We start from the raw sequence: 23,717 nt of genomic DNA on the forward strand, positions 1-23,717 counted from the left end.
GCTCACCAAGTCCAACCTCTCCCCCAGCACCATCTGATCAACTCAACCATGGCACCAAGGGCCTCATCCAGGCTCTTCCTAAGCACCTCCAGGGCTGGGGACTCCACCACCTCCCTGGGCAGCACATCCCCAGGGCCAATCTCTCTCTCTGGGAAGAACTTTCTCCTCCCCTCCAGCCTGGGCCAGGCTTTAGCCCCAGCCTTGGCAGAGGTTGGGCTCTTAAAGGTCTTTTCCAATCCAAACAATTCCATGGTTCTGTGGTGCTGCCTGGTGCTACAGCCTGGGAATCTGAGGCTCCATCAGTGTGTAGCTAAAGCAGAGGAGCCAGAAGGCACTCCAGGGTCTGAGCCATGATGTCAGATGCCAGCCAGCCCTGGGGAGTAAACACATTTGTTTGCCTGCCCCATGGGACAAGGTTAATTAGGCTGCCAAGAGCTGGCATGGCCTTGGTGGCAGCAGCTCTGAGGTGATTTATGCAGTGAGCTGATGCTCAGTGCTTTGTTCTCCTGCAGCTTTCATGGCAGCACTCCCCCAGCTCAGGGCTGTGTTTTGTCTGCCCTTCCAAAGGCACCAGAGCACACAGGCTGAGGTGTGCTGAGCAAGTGGAGCTGCAGACAGCTGCTGGAAGGAGCCAGACAGCTCTTAGTCCACAGGGGCTTTGTCCTCTCTGCCTCTGCTGAGCAGTGAGCAGCTCCAAAGTGCAGCCAGGGGGCTGTGAGCAGCAGTGATCAAAGAGTCACAGAAGGGTTTGGGTTGGAAGGGAGCTCAAAGCTCAGCCAGCTCCAAGCCCTGCCATGGGCAGGGACACCTCCCCCCGGCACAGCTTGCTCAGGGCCTCATCCAGCCTGGTCCTGAACACCTCCAGACAGGGCACAGCCACAGCCTCCCTGGGCAGCCTGTGCCAGGCTCTCCCCAGCCTCACTCTCCACAATCTCTTCCTCCTCTCCACTCTCAGTCTCCCCTCTCCCAGCTCAAAGCCATTGTTCCTCCTCCTGTCCCTCCCAGCCCTTGGCCCAGGTCCCTCCCCAGCTCTCCTGGAGCCCTTCAGGCACTGGGAAGCTGCTCTGAGGTCTCCCTGCAGCCTCCTCTTCTCCAGGCTTCCCACACTTGTCACCAGCCCTGAGGGACTCTCGGTGCCAGTCTGGGGGGCAGCTGCCCTGGCACATCCTGGCCACCCTGCAGAGCCTCCACTCCTCATTTCCAGCCACACAAAGCTCTGCTCTGCCTTCCTTCCCCTGCTTCTGTGTCCCTAGGGCTGGCTTTGGAGGTGCCCACAGCCCTCTGCAGTCCTCAGGGCCCCCCAGTGATAGGGCTGAAAGCCACTGCCCCTTGCCCTGTCACTCCTGCTGCTTCAGGAGCTGTGCAGCATTCCTGCCCTGCCCCCACTGCAGTGAGGCAGGAAAGGGCACACAGCTTGGCAGCACCTCTTGTGCTGGGGTGAGGAGATTGTGTCCAGGAAATGACATCTCATTAGAGAGCAGCTCACTCCAAGGGCACTGAGGGGCTGGAGCAGGGCTGGGGAAGGGCAACAGAGCTGGGGAAGGGGCTGGGGAAGAGGGCTGGGGAGGGGCAGCTGAGGGAGCTGGGGGGGTTGAGCCTGGAGCAGAGGAGGCTGAGGGAGACCTCATTGCTCTCTGCAGCTCCCTGAGAGGAGGCTGCAGCCAGGGTGGGGGTTGGGCTCTGCTCCTACAGGACAAGAAGTGAGCACAGGTTGCACCAGGAGGGGTTGAGGTTGGACATTAACCCTGAAAGGATTGCCAGAGCATGGCCCAGGCTGCCCAGGGAGCTGGTTCAATCTCCATCCCTGGAGGTGTTTGAAAGCTGCAGAGCTGTGCTGCTCTGGGGGCCAGGCTTTAGCCTCAGCCTTGGCAGAGCTGGAGGAGGGTTGGACTGCATGAGCTGAACTGCAGCCCAACCAAGTCTGTGACTCCAGCAGACAGATTGGGAGCAGCTCAGCAGAGGGCTGTGGGAGGGATGAATGTTTTACACCAGCCACAGGGCTCAGAGCTGAGCAGTTCCATCCATAGCTGTCTTGGGTCACTGCAGAAGGCCACACTGACACCAGAAGAGCTCTGTTGGTGTCAGGAGCTGTGTGATGCACTGCAGCATGGCTGCCTGCTGTCTCTGTGCCAGCCCTCAGAAGCCACTGCAGCTCTGCAGAGTGCCCAGGGCTCAGGCCCTGCCTGCACAGCAGCAGTGCTCACCCCAAGGGAGATGGAGATGGGATCCCTCCTGCCACACTCCTGTGGGGCATCACAGCTGGAGGAGCACTTGGGTTTCATTGTCCCCAGGTAGAAAACCCTCAGCTCTGCTGCTTCTTCCTCTGCCAGCTGCAGGGAGCTGCTCTGTGCTGCTCTGGGACTCTGCAGTGCTCTCAGAATGGGTTGGGAAGGGCCTTAAGGATCAGCCAGCTCCAGCCCCCTGCCATGCCCAGGGACACCTCCCCCAAGCACAGCTTGCTCAGGGCCTCATCCAGCCTGGTCCTGAGCACCTCCAGGCAGGGCACAGCCACAGCCTCCCTGGGCAGCCTGTGCCAGAGTCTCCCCAGCCTCACTCTCCACAATCTCTTCCTCCTCTCCACTCTCAGTCTCCCCTCTCCCAGCTCAAAGCCATTGTTCCTCCTCCTGTCCCTCCCAGCCCTTGGCCCAAGTCCCTCCCCAGCTCTCCTGGAGCCCTTCAGCTCCTGCCAGGCTGCTCTGAGGTCTCCCTGGAGCCTTCTCTTCTGCAGGCTGCACAGCTCCAGCTCTCCCAGCCTGTCCCAGCAGAGGTTCTGCAGCCTCTGCTCACAGAGCCTCCTCTGGAGCCTCTCCAGCAGCTCCAGGTCCTCTTTGTGCTGGGGATCCCCCGAGCTGGAGGCAGTGCTGCAGGTGGGGGCTGAGCATAGCAGAGGGGCAGAATCCCCTCCCTGTGCTTCTGGCCACTCTGCTTTTGATGCAGCCCAAGACCTGTTTGACTTCTGGGCATGTAAGTTCAGCCTGTAGAGTCCCTGTGGTCTGTTTCTATCTCTAAATGAGGTAACTGGTACAATCTTGTTAGGCCTTAGCAGCTGCTGGAGGCTTTTGAAGAGCCACTTGAGGTGGTTGAGTAGCTCTCAGAAGTAGCTAGAGGTCAGCATTGCTCCAGAGGTGCTGGTGAGGAAGCAGGAGGAGCCTGGGAGCAAGCTGGGCTGGCTGCAGGAGTCGCTGCAGGACCATCAGCAGGGACTGAGTCCTGTGCAGGAGCCTGGCTGCAAAGCAGCTCTGCCACCTGGGAGAGGGCTCCTGGAGGAGAGGGGAGCAGGAGAACCTTCACTACTGAAGCAACCCAAAGGCTTTGCTCTCCTCTTGTGCTTTGCAGCACTGGAACTGCTTGCTCTGGACTTGCTGCAGCACAGCAGGAGCTTGGGCTTGGGGTCAGTGTTGGAGGGGTGCAGCTGTGGCTGGGGAGGGACAGCTGAGGGTGTCAGGGAGGGACAGAGCTGGGGAGGGGGAATGGAAGGAAGATAGAAATGGGGAGATGGAGACTGGCTGTGAGGAAGAAGTTGTTCCCCAGGAGGGTTGTGAGAGCCTGGCACAGGCTGCCCAGGGAGGTGGTGGAAGCCTCCTGCCTGGAGGTGTTTGCAGCCAGGCTGGAGGTGGCTGTGAGCAACCTGAGGCCACCAAGGTGCTCAGAGGCTGCAGAGCCTCCCCTGTGGGGCCAGGCTGGGAGAGTTGGGGCTGTGCAGCCTGCAGAAGAGAAGGCTCCAGGGAGACCTCAGAGCAGCCTTGTAGCACCTGAAGGGCTCCAGGAGAGCTGGGGAGGGACTTGGGCCAAGGGCTGGGAGGGACAGGAGGAGGAACAATGGCTTTGAGCTGGGAGAGGGGAGACTGAGAGTGGAGAGGAGGAAGAGATTGTGGGGAGTGAGGCTGGGGAGACTCTGGCACAGGCTGCCCAGGGATGTGGCTGAGGCTCCATCCCTGGAGACAGCCAAGATCCAACTTGCTGTGCAGCCTGCTCTAGTTGGGGCTGTCCCTGGGGGGGTTGGACAGGATGAGCTTCAAGGGTCCCTCCCAAGCCAAGGCACTCTCTGAAGGCTGAGCTCCTGCCAGCCTCCATGGCCCTGCTGAGCTCAGTGCTGCTGCAGGGTTTGGATGCTGCTCCCTGGAGGAAGCAGAGGAATCCAGGGCTGTGCACAGCCCAGCTGCTCTTGAGGAATGCTGGAGAGCTGGGGAACATTCTTGTTCAGTGACACTGCAGCAGTTGTGCACAAGCAGGAGTCCACTTGGCTTAGGAAGAGCAGGAGGATCCTCTGGTTAACCCTCTGAGCCCTCTTGCCAGCACTGGCACTGGGGGGGGCATAAAGGAGAGATTGGTAAATGAGCAGGAGCAGGGCAGGGATGGTGCCCCTGGGCTGGGCACTGGGGAGGCCACAGCTTGAGTCCTGGGGTCAGCTCTGGGCTCCTCACTCCAGGAAGGACATTGAGAGGCTGGAGCAGGGCCAGGGAAGGGCAACAGAGCTGGGGAAGGGGCTGGAGAGCAGGGCTGGGGAGGAGCAGCTGAGCTGCAGTGCTCTGTCCAGCCTGGGGCTCCCCTCTTCAAGAGCCAAAGCTGTGCTGGAATGGTTCTGACTGGCACTGGAGGGGAGCTGCAGCTGGCAGCAGCAGTGGGGTGGGCAGCAGGGGCAGGGCAGGGATTGTGCCCTGAGCTGGGCACTGGGGAGGGCACAGTCCAGAGCCTCAGTTCAGTTTTGGGCTCCTCAGTCCAAGAAGGACATTGGGAGGCTGGAGCAGGGCCAGGGAAGGGTCTGGAGAAGAGGGCTGGGGAGGAGCAGCTGAGGGAGCTGGGGGGGTTGAGCCTGGAGCAGAGGAGGCTGAGGGAGACCTCATTGCTCTCTGCAGCTCCCTGAGAGGAGGCTGCAGCCAGGGGGGGTTGGGCTCTGCTCCCCAGGCTCAGGGGGCAGAAGGAGAGGAGATGGCCTGGAATTGTGCCAGGGGAGGCTGAGGTTGGAGAGGAGGCAAAATGTCTTTGCTGGAGGAGTGGTCAGGGCCTGGCAGAGGCTGCCCAGGGAGGTGGTGGAGTCCCCATGGCTGGAGGGGTTGCCCATGGCACTTGGGGCCAGGGTTTGGGGGTTGATCTTGGAGGCCTTTGCCAGCCCAAACCATTCTGTGATTCTCTGAGTCTGTGTCTCAGAAGATCACTGAGGTCCTCTTTAGCAGTCAGCAGCAAGGCACTGAGGCTGCTGTCTTGCCTGGGCAACTCACACCAAATATCAAACCACAGAACCATTGTATGGCTTGGAAGGGAGCTCAGAGCTCAGCCAGCTCCAAGCCCCTGCCCTGGGCAGGGACACCTCCCCCCAGCACAGCTTGCTCAGGGCCTCATCCAGCCTGGTCCTGAACACCTCCAGGGATGAGGCAGCCACAGCCTCCCTGGGCAGCCTGCCTTGGTGTCTCCTCACCCTCACAGTGAAGAACTTCTTCCTCACGTCCCATCTCCACCTCCCCTGCTCTGGCTTCAAGCAGAGAGATGGAAGCCTCCCAAGTCAGAGCTTAGCACAGGGAGCTCTTGGGAACAGCTTCAGGGTCTGTGGGTGATGGGAGGAGGTAAGTCCCTGACCTCCATGAGTGCTCCTCCTAAGACTCTGCACCTCCCAGAGTTTTCCCAACCCTTCCTTGAGACCTTTCTCACCTTGGGCAGCTCCCAGAGGGGGGTCTGGAGCTCAGCAGAGTCTGGTGGGGGTGGGGGTGGTTTATGCTGACTTGCAGGCAGTAGGGCTTGGAGCATGGCTGTGGTAGGTGTTGAGCTTCCTGCCTGCAGTGTTGCCTTCTGCTGCCTGCCTCAGGCCTGGCTGCCCCCTGCCAGCCCCTCTGCAGTGCTGGCCCTGCAGCAGCTCCTCGCCCCCCGTTAGCCCCTCCAGCCCGGGCTGCCGAGGGCAGTGTGCAGAGGGATCTTCCTCACCTTCCTCCTCCTCTCCCTCCTCCTCTCCCTCCTCCTCTTCCTCCTCTCCTTCCTCCTCTTCCTCCTCTTCTTCCTCCTCTCCCTCCTCTCCCTCCTCCTCTTCTTCCTCCTCTCCCTCCTCCTCTCCCTCCTCCTCTTCCTCCTCCTCTTCCCTCCTCCTCTTCCCTCCTCCTCTTCCCTCCTCCTCTTCCCTCCTCCTCTTCCCTCCTCCTCTTCCCTCCTCCTCTTCCCTCCTCCTCTCCCTCCTCCTCTTCCCTCCTCCTCTTCCTTCCTCCTCTTCCTTCCTCCTCTTCCTTCCTCCTCTTCCTTCCTCCTCTTCCTTCCTCCTCTTCCTTCCTCCTCTTCCTTCCTCCTCTTCCTTCCTCCTCTTCCTTCCTCCTCTTCCTTCCTCCTCTTCCTTCCTCCTCTTCCTTCCTCCTCTTCCTTCCTCCTCTTCCTTCCTCCTCTTCCTTCCTCCTCTTCCTTCCTCCTCTTCCTTCCTCCTCTTCCTTCCTCCTCTTCCTTCCTCCTCTTCCTTCCTCCTCTTCCTTCCTCCTCTTCCTTCCTCCTCTTCCTTCCTCCTCTTCCTTCCTCCTCTTCCTTCCTCCTCTTCCTTCCTCCTCTTCCTTCCTCCTCTTCCTTCCTCCTCTTCCTTCCTCCTCTTCCTTCCTCCTCTTCCTTCCTCCTCTTCCTTCCTCCTCTTCCTTCCTCCTCTTCCTTCCTCCTCTTCCTTCCTCCTCTTCCTTCCTCCTCTTCCTTCCTCCTCTTCCTTCCTCCTCTTCCTTCCTCCTCTTCCTTCCTCCTCTTCCTTCCTCCTCTTCCTTCCTCCTCTTCCTTCCTCCTCTTCCTTCCTCCTCTCCCTCCTCCTCTCCCTCCTCCTCTCCCTCCTCCTCTCCCTCCTCAGGGGCAGAGCTGCTGCTGCTTTGTCTCTTGTCCTTGGAAGATGTTGCTGCAGCTCAGGGCAATGTGAGCCTGGAGGGGAGGCCTGTGGCTGCCTGCTGGCCTGCAGCTGGAGGGGAAATGAAGTCTTGTGGCATCAGAAGTGCATCAGAGCAGGGAAAGCAGAGGAGCTGGTGGCTCATTTTTAACCTTATTTGTACCCCCAGAGCAGTTTCCTGTAGCTGGAAGTGGTTCAGTTCATGTTCTCATTGCCTTCTTCTCTACAGTTGGTGTTCTCTCAGAGTCCCAGGCTGGTCTGGGGGGGAAAGGATCTTCAAACCTCCTCCAGTTCTACCCCCTGCAGCCCCCAGGGACATCCCCAGCCCCAGCAGGCTGCTCCCAGCCCCACACAACCTGCCCTGCACTGGTGCCAGCCCTGGGGCAGCTCCCAGCTCTCTGGGCAGCCTGGCACAGGCTCTCCCCACCCTCAGCACCAAACATTTCTCCTTCTCTCCACTCTCAATCTGCCTCTTGCAGCTCCAAACCATCTCCCCTTGCCCTGGCACAGCAGACCCTGCTCTAAACTCTGTCCCCAGCTTTCTTCCAGGCTCCTTTCAGCACTGCAAGGCCACCAGGAGCTCTCCCTGGAGCCTTCTCCCCTCCAGGCTGCACAACCCCAACCCTCTCAGCCTGGGCTCCCAGCAGAGGGCTTCCAGCCCTGCCAGCACTGCTGTGGCCTCCTCTGGCCCTGCTCCCCCAGGGCCCTGTCTGTGCTGAGGGCTCCAGAGCTGCCCCAGCCCTGCAGGGGAGGTCTCAGCAGAGGGGCAGAATCCTCTCCCTGCCCCTGCTCAGTTCATGCTGTTGGCTTCCTTCCATCCCAATGAAAATGTTGGGCTGGGAGGAGTTAAGCTTCTACTCTGCAGTAACCTTTCCAAGTCAGCTTTTGGGTTTCCAGCCCCTGCTTGTCTCTGGGGCTGTGGTGATGAACATTCTGCTCCTGCTGCAGTGCTTCTCCTAGGAGCACAACCTTCTGTCCCAGGCTCACCTCCAGCTCACTGCACAGCCTCAGAAATCCCACCTGCAGGCTGAGCAGATGGAGCAGTCCCCATCCCTCAGAGCAGTGTTGCTACACAGAGCAGGCAGTTGGAGACACAGCCCCTCGGGTTCCCAGCCTCCTAACTCCTGGTTCCTGATGAAGCAAGAGAGGTTTTCTTGTCTGCTGTGGTTTGCCACACAGGACTGGTACTGTGTCAAAAGCAGAGGGGCCAGCAGGTAGAGAGGGGGGATGCTGCCCCTCTGCTGAGCTCTGCCTGGAGCACTGCATCCACCTCTGGGACCCAGCACAGGAGAGGCTTGGACCTGATGGAGCAGGTCCAGAGGAGGCCACAGTGATGGTCAGAGGCTGGGGAACCTCTGCTGTTGGGGCTGTGCAGCCTGGAGAAGGCTCCAGGGAGACCTCAGAGCAGCCTTCCAGTACCTGAAGGGGCTCCAGGAGAGCTGGGGAGGGACTTTGGCCAAGGGCTGGGAGTGGCAGGAGCAGGGACAGTGGTTTGAAGCTGCAGCAGGGTTGGCCAGCAGGAGGAAGTTGTTGCACAGTGAGGATGGGGAGGCTCTGGCACAGGCTGCCCAGGGAGGTGGCTGAGGCTCCATCCCTGGAGACATTCCAGGTCAAACTTAGTGTGGCCCTGAGCAGCCTGCTCTAGTTGGAGGTGTTGGACAGGATGACCTTCGAGGGTCCCTTCCAACCTGGTGCCATCTGTGACTCTCTGCAGGAATTCTCTGGAGGGAGGAGGAGGAGGAGGATGGTGATGGTGACAATGCCAGGGGGGAGCTGCGTTAGCTCAGCTGTAGCGGTGGTGGCTGGGTTGGTTGCAGAGCCATCCCCAGTGTAGCTCTGTGGTTCCTGTGAAGCAAGACCAACTTCTCTGAGGCAATCTCTCATCTCTGCATTCCATCTGTTTGGTTTCCCCCGTTCTGGCCAGGGCCAGGAGTGAGTGCAGCTGCCTGGGAGCTCTGCGAGGCGGCTCCGCAGCGGCCCCGCCGAGGGCTGCTGACTTGTTGAGTCAAAGAGGACCTTTTAAGAGTCACCCACGGAACAAACTGGCTAAATTAGCCCTGACAAGAGCATGCTCTGGATGCATGACTAATCAGTTGTGTGGTAGTTGGCTCAGGCCTCTCAGCAGATGCCAAGAGGAGGCAGCAGAGCAGGCAGCATACCAGAGGGACTTGTCACTGAGTCAAGCACATGCCGAGGTCGATGCCCCCTCCGTAGCCTTCCTGGGTAGTGTTTGAAACATGAGTCCATGCCTGAGCTGCAGAGCCACTGAGGGGGGAGAGGAAAGCAAAGAAACTGCAGCTGTCCAGAAGCAGCCCAGTGGGCTGTGGGGTTTGTGACTTTCCCACCCCGGGTCCCCCCCAGCTCCCAAGCGTTCCCTTTTGCAGGGAGGTGCTGTGATAACGCAGCTGGGGCTGCGGTGCTGAGCACAGGCAGGGCCTGCACGTTGGCACTGCCCTGCTTGAGCTCCCCCAGGGTGAACTTTGCTTCCCTGATGTCCCTTTCCTAATCAGTTGGCCTGGGACAGGCTGGCAGCTGGCAGCTCCTGTGCCAGGCATGCTTTGATAAGCTCTGCAGTAAACAGCCTCTGGGGGCTGGCTGCAGCTCTTCTCGCTGCGTTTTAATCCCTGGGGGCTTAACTAGATGGCTCAGTGGAGGCTTCATTTGATCACCTCTTAAAATGCACTGGATCCTGGGGAGAAATTCCTCACAGGGAGGGTGGTGAGGCCCTGGCACAGGTTGCCCAGGGAGGTTGTGGAGTCTCCTTCTCTGGGGACATTCAAAACCCACCCGGGTGTGTTGCTGTGTGCCCTGCCCTGGGTGACCCTGCTCTGGCAGGGGCTTGGACTGGAGGATCTCCAGAGGTCCCTTTCACCTTCCTACCATTCTGTGATTCTGTTTTGTGGCTGCCTCCTCCCTGGAGGTGTTCAGGGCCAGGCTGGATGAGGCCTTGGGCAAGCTGGGCTGGTAGGAGGTGTCCCTGCCCAGGGTAGGGGGTTGGGACTGGATGATCTTTCAGGTCCCTTCCACCCCAACCCATTCCATGAATCTATGAATCCCTGCTGCCCACAACCCCCTCTATGAACCTCCAGGGAGTATCATAGCATCAGTCAGGGTTGGAAGGGACCACAAGGATCAGCCAGTTCCAACCCCCCTGCCATGGGCAGGGACACCCCACACCAGGTCAGCCTGGCCAGAGCCTCATCCAGCCTGGGCTTAAACCCCTCCAGGGCTGGGGCCCCAACCACCTCCCTGGACAACCCATTCCAGGGCTTCACCACTCTGATGGGGAAGAACTTCCTCCTCCCCTCCAGCCTGAATCTCCCCCCCTCCAGCTTCATTCCATTGTGGGAGGGGGCATCCACAACCACCCTGGGCAACCTGTTTGTATGGTCAGTCTCATCTGGAGGTGTGAGCCTGGGTGAGGGAGATGAGAGGCCCTGGGCTGTGTTTGAGGCTGGAGTCTAACTTGCTGTGCCCTGCAGCGAGGAACTGAACTCCACTTCCTCCTGGGGCTGGCTGTGTTTGCCCATCTGTTGCAAAACAACCTCCAGCAGGAGGCCTGAACTGAGTTTTGAAGGTGTGAAGTGCTGGCTGGGTTACAACAGCTTTGGTAATTCATCAATCCTCCCTTTGTGGTGGTTTTACTTTGCTTCCTCTGCCCTCCCCCCTTCAAACCACCTCAGTGCTGCGCTGTGCAGCTCCTCTCTGCAGCTGTGGGGGCTTGAAAATCCCACCCCCCCCCCAGCACTGAATGGCCAGGCCAGCTCAGCTGGAAAGCCAACAGAGCTGTGCTCACAAGCACTATCCACAATGAAATGCAAGGACTTTTTAGGCTGTCAGGCACTGATAGGACTAGGGGGAAATAGGGAGATTGAGATTGGCTGTGAGGAAGAAGTTGTTGGCCAGGAGGGTGGTGAGAGCCTGGCACAGGCTGCCCAGGGAGGTGGTGGAAGCCTCCTGCCTGGAGGTGTTTGCAGCCAGGCTGGAGGTGAGCAACCTGCTGTGGTGTGAGGGGGTTGGAGCTGGCTGAGCCTTGAGCTCCCTTCCAGCCCTGGCAGCTCTGGGATTCTCTGAACAGGTACCAAAAACTGTAAGAGTTGCAACATTTGCAGGCATTTGCAGCTGGTAAACAGCACAGGAGCCAAAACCAGGGCAGCTAACAGCTTCCCACTCCCTGCCCCCTTCCCTCTGCTCCCCTGGTACACAAGGGACAAGAGAAAGGGGCAGAGAGTTATTCTGTCAGGCTTAACCCAGCCGAAGCAGCGCAGCCAGGGCCAGCAGAGAGCCAGCAGAAGCAGCAGCCCCAGCGAGGGCCAGGTGGGTTCACAGCCTGAGCTTCATGGCCGCTGTCTGCCCAGCGGCACAGGCTGCAGCGGCTCAGGGTTTCCCTTGCTGCACCCAGCGGGGGTGGGTTCACAGTCCCCCCACCTGTTCGAGGTCTGGGGGAACTTGTAAAGGTGCAGCCCGGAGCCTGCTGCAGGAGCTCAGCCTCAAGCCTGCCGCGGGGGCTGAGCCTGGAGCCTGCTGCAGGAGCTCAGCCTGGAGCCTGCCTGCCGTGGGGGCCGAGCCCGGAGCCTGCCGCGGGGCCGAGCCCGGAGCCTGCCCCGGGGGCTGAGCCTGGAGCCTGCCGCAGGCGCTCAGCCTCAAGCCTGCCGCGGGGGCTGAGCCTGGAGCCTGCTGCAGGAGCTTAGCCTGGAGCCTGCCACGGGGGCTGAGCCTGGAGCCTGCCGTGGGGGCTGAGCCTGGAGCCTGCTGCAGGAGCTCAGCCTGGAGCCTGCCGCGGGGGCTGAGCCTGGAGCCTGCTGCAGGAGCTCAGCCTGGAGCCTGCCGCGGGGGCTGAGCCTGGAGCCTGCTGCAGGAGCTCAGCCTCAAGCCTGCCGTGGGGGCTGAGCCTGGAGCCTGCTGCAGGAGCTCAGCCTCAAGCCTGCCGCAGGGGCTGAGGCCGGAGCCTGCCGCAGGGGCCGAGCCTGGAACCTGCTGCAGGTGCTCAGCCTCAAGCCTGCCGCGGGGGCTGCGCCCGGAGCCTGCCGCCGGGGGCTGAGCCTGGAGCCTGCCGCCGGGGGCTGAGCTCTCCTGCCGCGGGGGCTGAGCCCGCAGCCTGCCGCAGGTGCTCAGCCTCAAGCCTGCCGCGGGGGCTGAGCCCGGAGCCTGCCGCCGGGGCTGAGCTCTCCTGCCGCGGGGGCTGAGCCCGCAGCCTGCCGCAGGTGCTCAGCCTCAAGCCTGCCGCGGGGGCTGAGCCCGGAGCCTGCCGCCGGGGCTGAGCTCTCCTGCCGCGGGGGCTGAGCTCTCCTGCCGCCGGGGCTGAGCCCGGAGCCTGCCGCGGGGGCTGAGCTCTCCTGCCGCCGGGGCTGAGCCCGGAGCCTGCCGCCGGGGCTGAGCTCTCCTGCCGCGCCTGGCGCCTCCCCCTCTGCTGGCTCCCCCCCGTGGAGCTCCGCAGGGCAATGTTGTGAACTGTTTCTTTTCCCTCGCTCTCAGATTTGATGTTACGGAGTCTGTGCTCTGTACTGTGGCCATCCAGCTCCTCACAGGATCTCTGGGGCCCAGCTTCTGGAACTGCACGGTAACCAGCAGGCTCCTGCTGCCTTGGCGAGCCAGGATGGCGTGGGCTGAGCAGAGGCAGCCCCTCTGGCATGCACCTACCGACTGCTGCACCCAAAGCACCTTCCTGAGGGGGGGGTTTCACAAGTGCTTTAAACCTGGGCTGAAGTGGGAGCTGGCCCTGCCCCATGGCTGGGTTGGACCTGGCTGTGTTTTGAGGTCCCTTCCAACCCATACAAGGAGTCTTATAAATGCAAAGCTTGAAGGAGCAGTAAAAATCCTCTGAACTGCAACTCCCTGCCCCATGGCTGGGTTGGAACTGGCTGCATTTTGAGGTCCCTTCCAACCCATACAAGCAGTCTATAAATGCAAAGCTTGAAGGAGCAGTCCAGATCCTCTCTGACTGCAAATCCCTGCCCCATGGCTAGGTTGGAACTGGCTGGGCTTATAAGGTCCCTTCCAACCCAACCCATTGCAGCAGTCTAAAATGCAAAGCTTGAAGGAGCAGTACAGATCCTCCCTGACTGCAGCTCCCTGCCCCATGGCTGGGTTGGAACTGGCTGGGTTTATAAGGTCCCTTCCAACCCAACCCATTGCAGCAGTCTAAAATGCAAAGCTTGAAGGAGCAGTACAGATCCTCTGACTGCAACTCCCTGCCCCATGGCTAGGTTGGAACTGGCTGGGTTTATAAGGTCCCTTCCAACCCAACCCAACCCTTTGGAGCAGTCTAAAATGCAAAGCTCTTAGGAGCAGTCCAGATCCTCCCTGACTGCAGCTCCCTGCCCCATGGCTAGGTTGGAACTGGCTGGGTTTATAAGGTCCCTTCCAACCCAACCCAACCCTTTGGAGCAGTCTAAAATGCAAAGCTCTTAGGAGCAGTCCAGATCCTCCCTGACTGCAGCTCCCTGCCCCATGGCTAGGTTGGAACTGGCTGGGTTTATAAGGTCCCTTCCAACCCAACCCATTGCAGCAGTCTAAAATGCAAAGCTTTTAGGAGCAGTCCAGATCCTCCCTGACTGCAGCTCCCTGCCCCATGGCTGGGTTTTAATGTCCCTTCCAACCCAACCCTTTGGAGCAGTCTAAAATGCAAAGCTTGAAGGAGCAGTACAGATCCTCTGACTGCAGCTCCCTGCCCCATGGCTGGGTTGGAACTGGCTGGGTTTTAATGTCCCTTCCAACCCAACCCTTTGGAGCAGTCTAAAATGCAAAGCTCTCAGGAGCAGTCCAGATCCTCCCTGACTGCAGCCACCTCTCTTTTTCCTGTGGTGGTGTTGCCTGCATCCTGTTTTACTTGCAAACAACCCCCCCCCTGCCTGCTACAGAAAAGTTTGCCTTTAAACCTTTCCCCCTTTCTTTTCTCCCAGCTGGGCCTTCACCTAAAGGCTGCCCAGGGCTCCTGAAGCAGCTCTGAGAGTCTGGGGGGGGTGGAAATAATTGTGTTGGAGCTACTTCAAATTGGTTGTTGCTGGTTAAATACCTTCCCACCAGGGGGGAAAGAAAGTCATGATAGTAATAGTAGGGGAGCTGAGGGAGCTCTTGGGCTCTGCAATAGCTTTGAAGCTACCAGTGGCTGGTGAAAGAGTCCCCTTTGAGCTGGGCCCAGTCACCTAACTGGGCTGGTGTTAAGCAGCTTCATTTCCTGCTTGTCTTGATTCTCAAAGTGCTTTTCCTTGTGTCTGTGCTAAATATATCCTGCTCCCCTCTGCTGCCCTTCAGAAAGGACTTTCCCTTCCTCACTGCAGCTGTTTCAGGTCTTACTTAAGAGCAACAAAGCTGGGGAGGGGTCTGGGGCACAGCCCTGGGAGGAGAGGCTGAGGGAGCTGGGGTTGCTTAGCCTGCAGGAGAGGAGGCTCAGGGGAGACCACCTTGCTCTCTGCAACTCCCTGCAGGGAGGTTGGAGCCAGGTGGGGGTTGGGCTCTTCTGCCAGGCACCCAGCAGCAGAACAAGAGGACACAGTCTCAAGCTGTGCCAGGGGAGGTTTGGGCTGGAGGGGAGGAAGAAATTCTTCATAGAGAGATTGGCCCTGGGGATGTGCTGCCCAGGGAGGTGGTGGAGTCCCCAGCCCTGGAGGAGTTCAAGAGGGGCTTGGATGTGGCCCTTGGAGCCAGGGTTTAGTAGTCATGAGGTCTTGGGTTGGACTTGCTGATCTCTGAGGCCTTTTCCAAGTTTTTTCATTCCATGACTCTCTGATTCCATCCTGAGGCAGTTCTCAGGCACAGGTTAATCATTGCAGCACAGCCCTGAGTGGCCTCCAGGCTGCCCAGCCTGCTGGCATTTGCCAGCTGCTGCCTTGGGTTACCTTTGCTCAGGATCTTCTGTGATCCTTCACTGCACCTCAGTGGTTTGTGGTTGGGTTCCCCCCACCCCCCCCAATAACTTGGGATCATTACAAGTGGATCTGTTGGGATCCTTCAGACTGCTCTCAGGTGCTGGAGTTAAAACTGAGAGGTTTCCTTGACATATTTGAGGGCAGGAGGAAGGGGCTTTGAGAGCCTGCATCAAGTTGGGTTTGTTTGGGGTTCTTTTTCTGGGTGCTTTGTTTGCACATCCTTCATTCAGCTTCCATTGGTGCACATCTTTAGCAACCACCTGCATGAGGGGACTGAGGGCAGCAGCTGGCAGATGACACCAAGCTGGGTGGCAGTGTTGATCTGCTGGAAGGTAGCAAGGATCTGCAGAGAGCCCTGGGCAGGCTGCAGCCAGGGGCTGAGGCCAAGGGGATGAGGATCACCAAGGCCAAGGGCTGGGGGCTGCACTTGGGGCACAACAACCCCAGGAGGGCTCCAGGCTGGGGGCAGAGGGGCTGGAAACTGCCCAGCAGAAAAGGCCCTGGGGGTGCTGGGTGCCAGCAGCTGGAGAGCAGCCAGGGGGTGCCCAGGGGGGCAAGGAGGGCAGCAGCAGCCTGGCCTGGAGCAGCAGTGGGGTGACAGGAGCAGGGCAGGGATGGTGCCCCTGGGCTGGGCACTGGGGAGGCCACAGCTTGAGTGCTGGGTTCAGCTCTGGGCTCCTCACCCCAGGAAGGACCTTGAGAGGCTGCAGCAGGGCCAGGGAAGGGCAACAGAGCTGGGGAAGGGGCTGGAGAGGAGCAGCTGAGGGAGCTGGGGGGGTTGAGCCTGGAGCAGAGGAGGCTGAGGGAGACCTCATTGCTCTCTGCAGCTCCCTGAGAGGAGGCTGCAGCCAGGGGGGGGTTGGGCTCTGCTCCCCAGGCTCAGGGGACAGAAGGAGAGGAACTGGCCTGGAATTGTGCCAGGGGAGGCTGAGGTTGGAGAGGAGGCAAAATGTCTTTGCTGGAGGAGTGGTCAGGGCCTGGCAGAGGCTGCCCAGGGAGGTGGTGGAGTCCCCATGGCTGGAGGGGTTGCAGCAAGCTGTGGCCATGGCAGCTGGGGCCAGGGTTTGGTGGCCATGGGGGGTTGGGGTTGGTGTGGGGCTGGATGCTCTCAGAGGCCTTTGCCAGCCCAAACCATTCTGTGATTTTGCTGCTGGTTTGGTTTTTCAGCTCTGCTTCACTGAGACTGTTGTGAAGAGCCCTTCATGACCAGCTCCGCTTTAGCTCCAGCAGTCAGAATGGAATAGAATAGAATTAACCAGAGCTCACCAAGTCCAACCTCTCCCCCAGCACCATCTGGTCAACTCAACCATGGCTCCAAGGGCCTCAGCCAGGCTCTTCCTAACCACCTCCAGGGCTGGGGACTCCACCACCTCCCTGGGCAGCACATCCCCAGGGCCAATCTCTCTGGCTGGGAAGAACTCTTCCTCAGCAGGCTGGGACCTCGTGGTGTGGGCCATGCCCAGGGTGCCTCTGGCAGCTCAGTCCCAGCAGCTCTGGAGGGGGGCAGTGACATCACTTAAAGACTTTGTTGACAGTCTCTGAAAGCCTGGAACTCCTTGGTGCCAGGAAGTGGCAAGGCAGCAAGCAGTAGCTTGAAGGAAGGAAGAGCTTCATCAAGATCTGAGCCTGTTGGTGATAACAGCAGCAGGAGGCTGCCCAGAAGTCATTTGGAGCAAAATGAAAAGTCCCTTGGCACCAAACCAGTTGGAAACTTCCAAAGTCCCCCTTTGGGTTGGTGTTGCTGGGAGGGGAAGCAGCTCAGCTGCAGGCAGGGAATTGTTCCAAAGGGCTGAGGCTAAATTTGCCATTCAGGGGAGCAAGGGGAGCTGAGGTGGTGCTGCTGCACAGGTCACCTAGAGCTGCTGGAGCTATTGCTCCTTGGATGTGTCCCACCCCTGGAGTCTCTGCCCTTGGGAAGGGTGAATGTGCTGTGCAGGGAGAATCACAGAATGGGAGGGGTTGGAGATCAAGTCCAAGCCCCCTGCTGAAGCAGAGTCACCCAGGGCAGGTCACACAGGAGCACATCCCCTTGGGGCTGTGGTGGTGCTGGGGCTGTGCAGCCTGCAGAGGAGAAGGCTCCAGGGGGACCTCAGAGCTGCTGCCAGGACCTGAAGGGATCCTGCAGGAAGGCTGCAGAGAGACTTTTCCTGGGGGTGTGTGGAGCCAGGTCAAGGGGGAAGGGTTTGGAGCTGAGGTAGAGCAGGGTTAGAGTGGAGCTGAGGAAGGAGTTCTTCAGTGTGAGGGTGGTGAGAGCCTGGCACAGGCTGCCCAGGGAGGCTGTGGCTGCCTCCTGCCTGGGGGTGTTCAAGGCCAGGCTGAGGCTAGTTGAGAGGTGTCCCTGCCCGTGGCAGGGAGGTTGCAGTGATGGTCTTTGAGGTCCATTCCAACCTGAGCCACACTCAGGTGGAAACCATTCCCCAGCCCAGCAGTCCAGGTGCTGCAGGCTGCCACAGCAGAGCTGCAGGGAGGAGGAGGCAGAGCTGAAGCTCTTCAGGAGGGTGGATGTGCAGAGCTCAAGCCTGGTTGAACTTGATGCCCCAAATCTGTTTCCTGCTGTGTAAAGCTTTCAGGCCCTTGTAAATCCTTTCTGCCCAGGCTGAAGGCATCAGCAGACTGAGGATTATTCTTCCCCCTCCCTTCCTGCCCAGCACAGGCTTCATCTGTGCAGGGAGGACTTTCAGCTCTTCACTTCCTAGCTGGCCAGGCCAGGATTAGCTCATTGCTTTCTCACTGCAAAGGTTTGTCACATGGAAAGAGCTAGCAGCTGAAAGAGAATCTCAGGGAGGCTAACTGCCTGTAGCTGAAGCACCCCAGGGGTGGTGCAGCACTGAAACCCAAAGCTGGTCTGTGACCTGGCCTCCAGCTGGGGAGCTTTGTGTGCTCTGGGTGAGCAGAAGCAGCAGCAGCAGCTTTTGCTGCTAAGTGAAGGCTAAACATGAACAGGAACAGGCTGCCCAGGGAGGTGGTGGAAGCCTCCTGCCTGGAGGTGTTTGCAGCCAGGCTGGAGGTGGCTGTGAGCAACCTGCTGTGGTGTGAGGTGTCCCTGCCCATGGCAGCGGCTTGGAGCTGCCTGAGCCTGGAGCTCCCTGCCAGCTCTGTGAGTCTGTGAAGCCACCAGAAGGTAGCTGAAGCTCCACATGCAAGAGCTGAAGACAGCAATGAAGTCTGCTCTGTAACTCAGTCTGCTTAAAAAGTGTTTGTCTCTTCCCACTGTGCAGCCAAGAGAGGGTAATGAAACCTTTGGCCCCTGCTGGAGAGGCTCCAGAGGAGGCCACAGAGATGCTCAGAGGCTGCAGAACCTCCCCTGTGGGGCCAGGCTGGGAGAGCTGGGGCTGTGCAGCCTGGAGAGGAGAAGGCTCCAGGGAGACCTCAGAGGTCTTGCAGGACCTGAAGGGCTCCAGGAGAGCTGGGGAGGGACCTGGGACAAGGGCTGAGAGTGATTGAACAGATTGAAGCTTGAGGAGGGGAGACTGAGAGTGGAGAGGAGGAAGAGATTGTGGAGAGTGAGGCTGGGGAGACTCTGGCACAGGCTGCCCAGGGAGGCTGTGGCTGTGCCCTGCCTGGAGGTGCTCAGGACCAGGCTGGATGAGGCCCTGAGCAAGCTGTGCTGGGGGGAGGTGTCCCTGGGCATGGCAGGGGGCTGGAGCTGGCTGAGCTCTGAGCTCCCTTCCAACCCAAACCCATTCTGTGGTTCTCTGAATAACCAACCCCAGAGCCCTGTGCCTGATCTGCAGCTCCTGGCTTTGTTGCAGTCAGATCTGGATGATCTTTAAGGTCCCTCCCAGCCCAAACCATTCCCTGAGTCTCTGAAATGTTCATTTAAAACCTCCCAACATCCTTCCCTGCCTTTCCCTCAGCTGAAGCTCTCCTTGTTTCCAGCTCACAGGTGGCTGGTGCAGTGCTGGCATTGTCCAGCCCAGGCTCTGCTCATCACAGAATCACCAAGGTTGGAAGAGACCTTTTGAGGTCACCAAGTCCAAGCTGTCACCACAGACCTCATGGCTAAACCCTGGCTCCAAGGGCCACATCCAATCCCCTCTGGAACACCTCCAGGCATGGGGACTCCACCACCTCCCTGGGCAGCACATCCCCAGGGCCAATCTCTCTGTCTGGGAAGAATTTCTTCCTCCCCTCCAGCCTAAACCTCCCCTGGCACAGCTTGAGACTGTGTCCTCTTGTTCTGGGGCTGGGTGCCTGGGAGAAGAGCCCAACCCCCACCTGGCTCCAACCTCCCTTCAGGCAGTTGCAGAGAGCAAGAAGGTCTCCCCTGAGCCTCCTCTCCTGCAGGCTAAGCAACCCCAGCTCCCTCAGCCTCTCCTCCCAGGGCTGTGCCCCAGACCCCTCCCCAGCTTGGTTGCCCTTCTCTGGACACCTTCAAGAGTCTCAATGTCCTTCTTAACCTGAGTTGCTCAGATGGTGCTGGGTGAGAGGTTGGACTTGATGATCTCAAAGGTCTTTTCCACCCTGGTTAATTCTATTCTATCCCATCCCATCCCATCCCATCCCTTCCCATCCCGTCCCATCCCATCCCATCCCATCCCATCCCATCCCATCCCATCCCATCCCATCTCATTCATCTCAGAGCTCATCAAGTCCAACCTATTACCTAATACCCAACCCCTCCTGACAGCCAAACCCTGGCTCCAAGGGCCACATCCAAGCCCCTCCTGAGCCCCTCCAGGGCTGGGGACTCCACCACCTCCCTGGGCAGCACATCCCCAGGCCAGTTCCTCTTTCAGTCTCTCCTGGCTGCAGTCTGCTGCAGCTGCAGTGCTCCCCAGGGCCATTCCCAGCCTTGCAGTGGGATGTCCTGTCTGGGCAGCTGGAGTTTGTTCAGCTATTGAGCCTGGCTCCTGTCTTGCTTTGTCTTCAGTGCCTGAGCTTTGTTGCTCACCTCTCTGCCTGGATGTTCCTGCTGAGCCTGCAGACTCTGTTCAGGCTCTGTTTGTTTTGCCAGGAGATGAAAAGGGCCCTGGGTTATTTGAAGAGGCTGCTTTGTGTCTGCTGAGGAACCACCACAGTGACCTTCCCTCCATCTATTGTGGGGGGAAGTAGGGGGGGGGGGAAACATTTTGCTTCATTTTCTTCAGTTCAGGAGCATCAGAGGTCTGCCACAGGCTGTGTGCTGGGCCTGCAGCAGCCAAGCAGCATTAACTGTCTGGGCAGTGCTGAGCTGAGTGTCAGGAAACATCAGGGAGAAAGCTGTCAGCTCAGGGGAAGTCTGGCTCCAGTGATGGCTGAAAATAGCCCACTCAGGAGGCTTGCAGAAACCCCTTCCCCTGAGCTGCTGAGCTCCTGCTGCTGCCTCCTGCCATGGGTGTGTGCTGGGGAGGGCTCCTGGGGCAGTGGGAGGAATAAATCTGCACACACAGAAGGAGAAAATAGGGACAGGGCTTTGAACTTTTACAGGGGAAGGGACTTTGGTCAAGGGTTTGTAGTGCCAGGGTGAGGGGCAGTGGCTTTGGGCTGGAGGAGAGCAGGCTGAGACTGGAGAGGAGGAAGAGATTGTGGAGAGTGAGGCTGGGGAGACTCTGGCACAGGCTGCCCAGGGAGGCTGTGGTGGCTCCAAGCCTGGAGGTGTTCAGAGCCAGGCTGGATGAGGCCCTGAGCAAGCTGTGCTGGGGGGAGGGGTCCCTGGGCATGGCAGGGGGCTGGAGCTGGCTGAGCTCTGAGCTCCCTTCCAACCCAAACCCATTCTGTGATTCCATGACCTGGCTGATTGCCTTCATCCTTTGGAATGGTCTTTGCTTTCCCCCAGCTCTGGCAGCAGCTGCTGGATGTGTGCAGGACTTGAATCAATGGAATCACAGAAGGGCTCAGGTTGGAAGGGACCTCAGAGCTCATCTGCTCCAACCCCCCTGCCATGGAGCAGGGACACCTCTCAACTAGACTCAGCTGCTCCAGGCCTCACCCAGCCTGGCCTTGGATACCCCCAGGCAGGAGGCAGCCACAGCCTCAGCAGCCTCCTGCTGAAGAACTTCTTCCTCAGCTCCATCTAACTCTGCTTCAAACCATTCCCCCTTGTCCATTCCCCCTCAGCAAAAGTCTCTCTGCAGCCTTCCTGCAGGATCCCTTCAGCTCCTGGCAGCAGCTCTGAGGTCCCCCTGGAGCCTTCTCTGCAGGCTGCACAGCCCCAGCTCCCTCAGCCTGTGCTCCCAGCAGGGCTGCCTCAGCCCTGGGAGCATCTCTGTGGCCTCCTGGGGCTCCAGCAGCTCTGTGTAAATCACAGACTTGTTCTGCAGCACCAGAGGCCTTTCCCCAGGTGGTTCCCCAGTGCAGGGGGCTTGGGCTGGATGAGCTCTGGAGGTGCCTTCCAGCCCAGCCCATGCTGGGGTCTTGCAGGGCCCCTGCAGCAGTCAGTGATTCCCTGCACTGTGTGCCTAGAGCTGAGAAATGCCATCAGGGCTTCCAGCTGGCTCACAGCTCCACTTCTGATCCAGTCCTCCACTGCCAGGTGGGGTTCTACAGCTTCATCTTCCACACCAAACCCATCCTCAGCCTTCACTCCTGTTGCAGGAGCTGATTCATTTCAGCCTTCCTGCTGGCTCCAAGGCTTTCTGAAACCATCTTCAGCTGAAGGCTTTCCTGTCCACCTTCCCTCCTTGCCCTTCCTCAAGCCATGCTAGAGCCAGAAGTGGTTTGCTCTTCTCACTGGGTTCTGGAGGCTGAGCTGTGCCATCTGCAGCACTGCAGATGCTGGCCCTGATCCCATGTGGATGAACTCCTCAGGGCTTTGGTTCTGAAGCTGGGGGGCAGGCAGCTGAGGAAGGGCAGGGTTGGAGTGGATCTTAGGCAGAAGTTCTGCAGTGTGAGGGTGGGGAGGCTCTGCCTGGGGAGGCTGAGGCTGCCTCCTCCCTGGGGGTGTTCCAGGCTAGGTTGGGTGAGGCCCTGAGCAGCTGAGTGTAGCTGAGAGGTGTCCCTGCTCCCTGGCAGGGAGCTTGGAGGAGCTGAGCTCTGAGCTCCCTTCCACCCTGGGCCCACTCTGGGATCTGAAAAAATGGCATCCTGCAAAAAAGCTGCAAAAAGCTCTTTAAAATCCTACCAAAAACTCACCTGAAAGGAGTGCAGCCAAAATACACCCCCCCAAGATGCAGAAACCCTCAGAGCTCATCCCAAGAAGGGCATCTGGGGAAAACAAAGGGGAGAGGAGATCCCAAGGATTCAAAAGAGCTACTCTGACTTTCCTCATCTGAAAGGAATTCTGCATTTCCCTGGTGGGAAAGGCTAAAAACTGAACATTCATTGATTCATTTATCCCTCTCTCCTCTCCTCCCTTCCCTGCCCTGCCCTCCTCTCCTCCCTTCCCTTCCCTTCCCTGCCCTCCTCTCCTCCCTTCCCTGCCCTGCCCTCCTCTCCTCCCTTCCCTGCCCTGCCCTCCTCTCCTCCCTTCCCTGCCCTCCTCTCCTCTCCTCCTTTCCCTGCCCTCCTCTCCTCCCTTCCCTGCCCTCCTCTCCTCCCTTCCCTGCCCTCCTCTCCTCCCTTCCCTGCCCTCCTCTCCTCCCTTCCCTGCCCTCCTCTCCTCCCTTCCCTCCTCTCCTCTCCTCCCTTCCCTGCCCTCCTCTCCTCTCTCCCCTCCAACCAGCAGTACTCAGTGAAGAGTTCCCAAAGCCCCTAAAGAGTTCCCACAGCTCCCAAAGAGCTCCCAACAGCCCCTAAAGAGTTCCCACAGCCCCTAAAGAGTCTCCAACAGCTCCCAAAGAGTTCCAACAGCTCCCAAAGAGTTCCCACAGCCCCTAAAGAGTTCCAACAGCTCCCAAAGAGTTCCAACAGCTCCCAAAGAGTTCCCACAGCCCCTAAAGAGTTCCAACAGCTCCTAAAGAGTTCCCACAGCCCCTAAAGAGTTCCAACAGCTCCCAAAGAGTTCCCACAGCCCCTAAAGAGTTCCAACAGCTCCTAAAGAGTTCCCACAGCCCCTAAAGACTTCCAACAGCTCCCAAAGAGTTCCCACAGCCCCTAAAGAGTCTCCAACAGCCCCTAAAGACTTCCAACAGCTCCTAAAGAGTTCCCAAAGCTCCTTCTGCCCCAGTGGATTTTACTGCACTGTGAAACCCAAAGCCCAGCACCGCTCTGAGCCCTGGCAAGGGCAAACTCCCAGCCCCTTTGTGCTGTTTCAGGTCTCTTCCCCCTCCTTCCCCTGAGTGCTGGGGAGGTTGTTTCCCCGGGGGTGCATGGCAGAGGAGAGCTGCTGAGCTTGCAGAATAACTGCCTGGAGGAATTGCTTTGAGTAACTTCTGCTTTTTGTTTGTTTGTTTGTTGTTTTGGCTTTTTTGTTCCCTCTCCCTGTGTCCCCTGTGCACCTAATCAGAATTGATGTGACTGAAGTCCAAATCTTCATAATAATCATGCACTTACTGGCAGTGATTGGAGGACCTCCTTTTTGGCAATCTCTGGTAATTTGCTTCATCTTCTTCTCCTTTGTTGATTTTTTTGTTTACCCTGCTGTGAGACTCTCCCAGGTGCCTGCAGAGTTTCATCTGTGAAGGGGAAAGCTCCCTGCTTGCCCTCAAATAGAAGGAAATCTGTGGCAAGACCTCCACCCCCCCCACCAGACCCTCCCTGTGCCTTCTGCTGCCCCCCAGAGTTATGCAAACAGAGTTTGGTGGCTTGGGTTGGCAGGGAGAAAGCTGGCAAAGCACTGAAGCATCACTGAAAGCCAGCTGGCCACAGCCCTGCAGGTGTTCCAGCAGCCTGGGCTGGTGGGAGGTGTCCCTGCCCATGGCAAAGGGTTGGATCTGGATGATCTTTAAGGTCCCTTCCAACCTTGAGCCAGCCTGGGCTGGTGGGAGGTGTCCCTGCCCATGGCAGGGGGTTGAATCTGGATGATCTTTGAGGTCCCTTCCAACCTTCATGAACCTGGGCCAGTGGGAGGTGTCCCTGCCCATGGCAAAGGGTTGGATCTGGATGATCTTTGAGGTCCCTTCCAACCTTCATCAACCTGTTAATGAAGTGAAATCCAGCTGGCCACAGCCCTGCAGGTGTTCAAGCAGCCTGGGCTGGTGGGAGGTGTCCCTGCCCAT

At 59.0% G+C, this 23,717-nt stretch overlaps 1 protein-coding gene across 2 annotated transcripts in view; it reads left to right on the top strand.

Moving 5' to 3' along the window:
• CEPT1 (choline/ethanolamine phosphotransferase 1) overlaps nucleotides 1-23,717 on the top strand; it is a 54,436-nt gene that overhangs the window by 14,527 nt on the left and 16,192 nt on the right. The window contains exon 4 of one of the 2 annotated variants that reach the window (XM_054176233.1): nucleotides 23,006-23,090. In XM_054176233.1, the coding sequence (XP_054032208.1) occupies nucleotides 23,006-23,090 (85 nt within the window). Of the gene's footprint in view, nucleotides 1-12,307; nucleotides 12,393-23,005; nucleotides 23,091-23,717 lie in introns of both variants that reach the window. The other variant, XM_054176234.1, reaches the window with a different exon arrangement.

Source organism: Dryobates pubescens, chromosome 35 (genome assembly GCF_014839835.1).
Source record: "Dryobates pubescens isolate bDryPub1 chromosome 35, bDryPub1.pri, whole genome shotgun sequence".
Classification (NCBI taxonomy): domain Eukaryota; kingdom Metazoa; phylum Chordata; class Aves; order Piciformes; family Picidae; genus Dryobates; species Dryobates pubescens.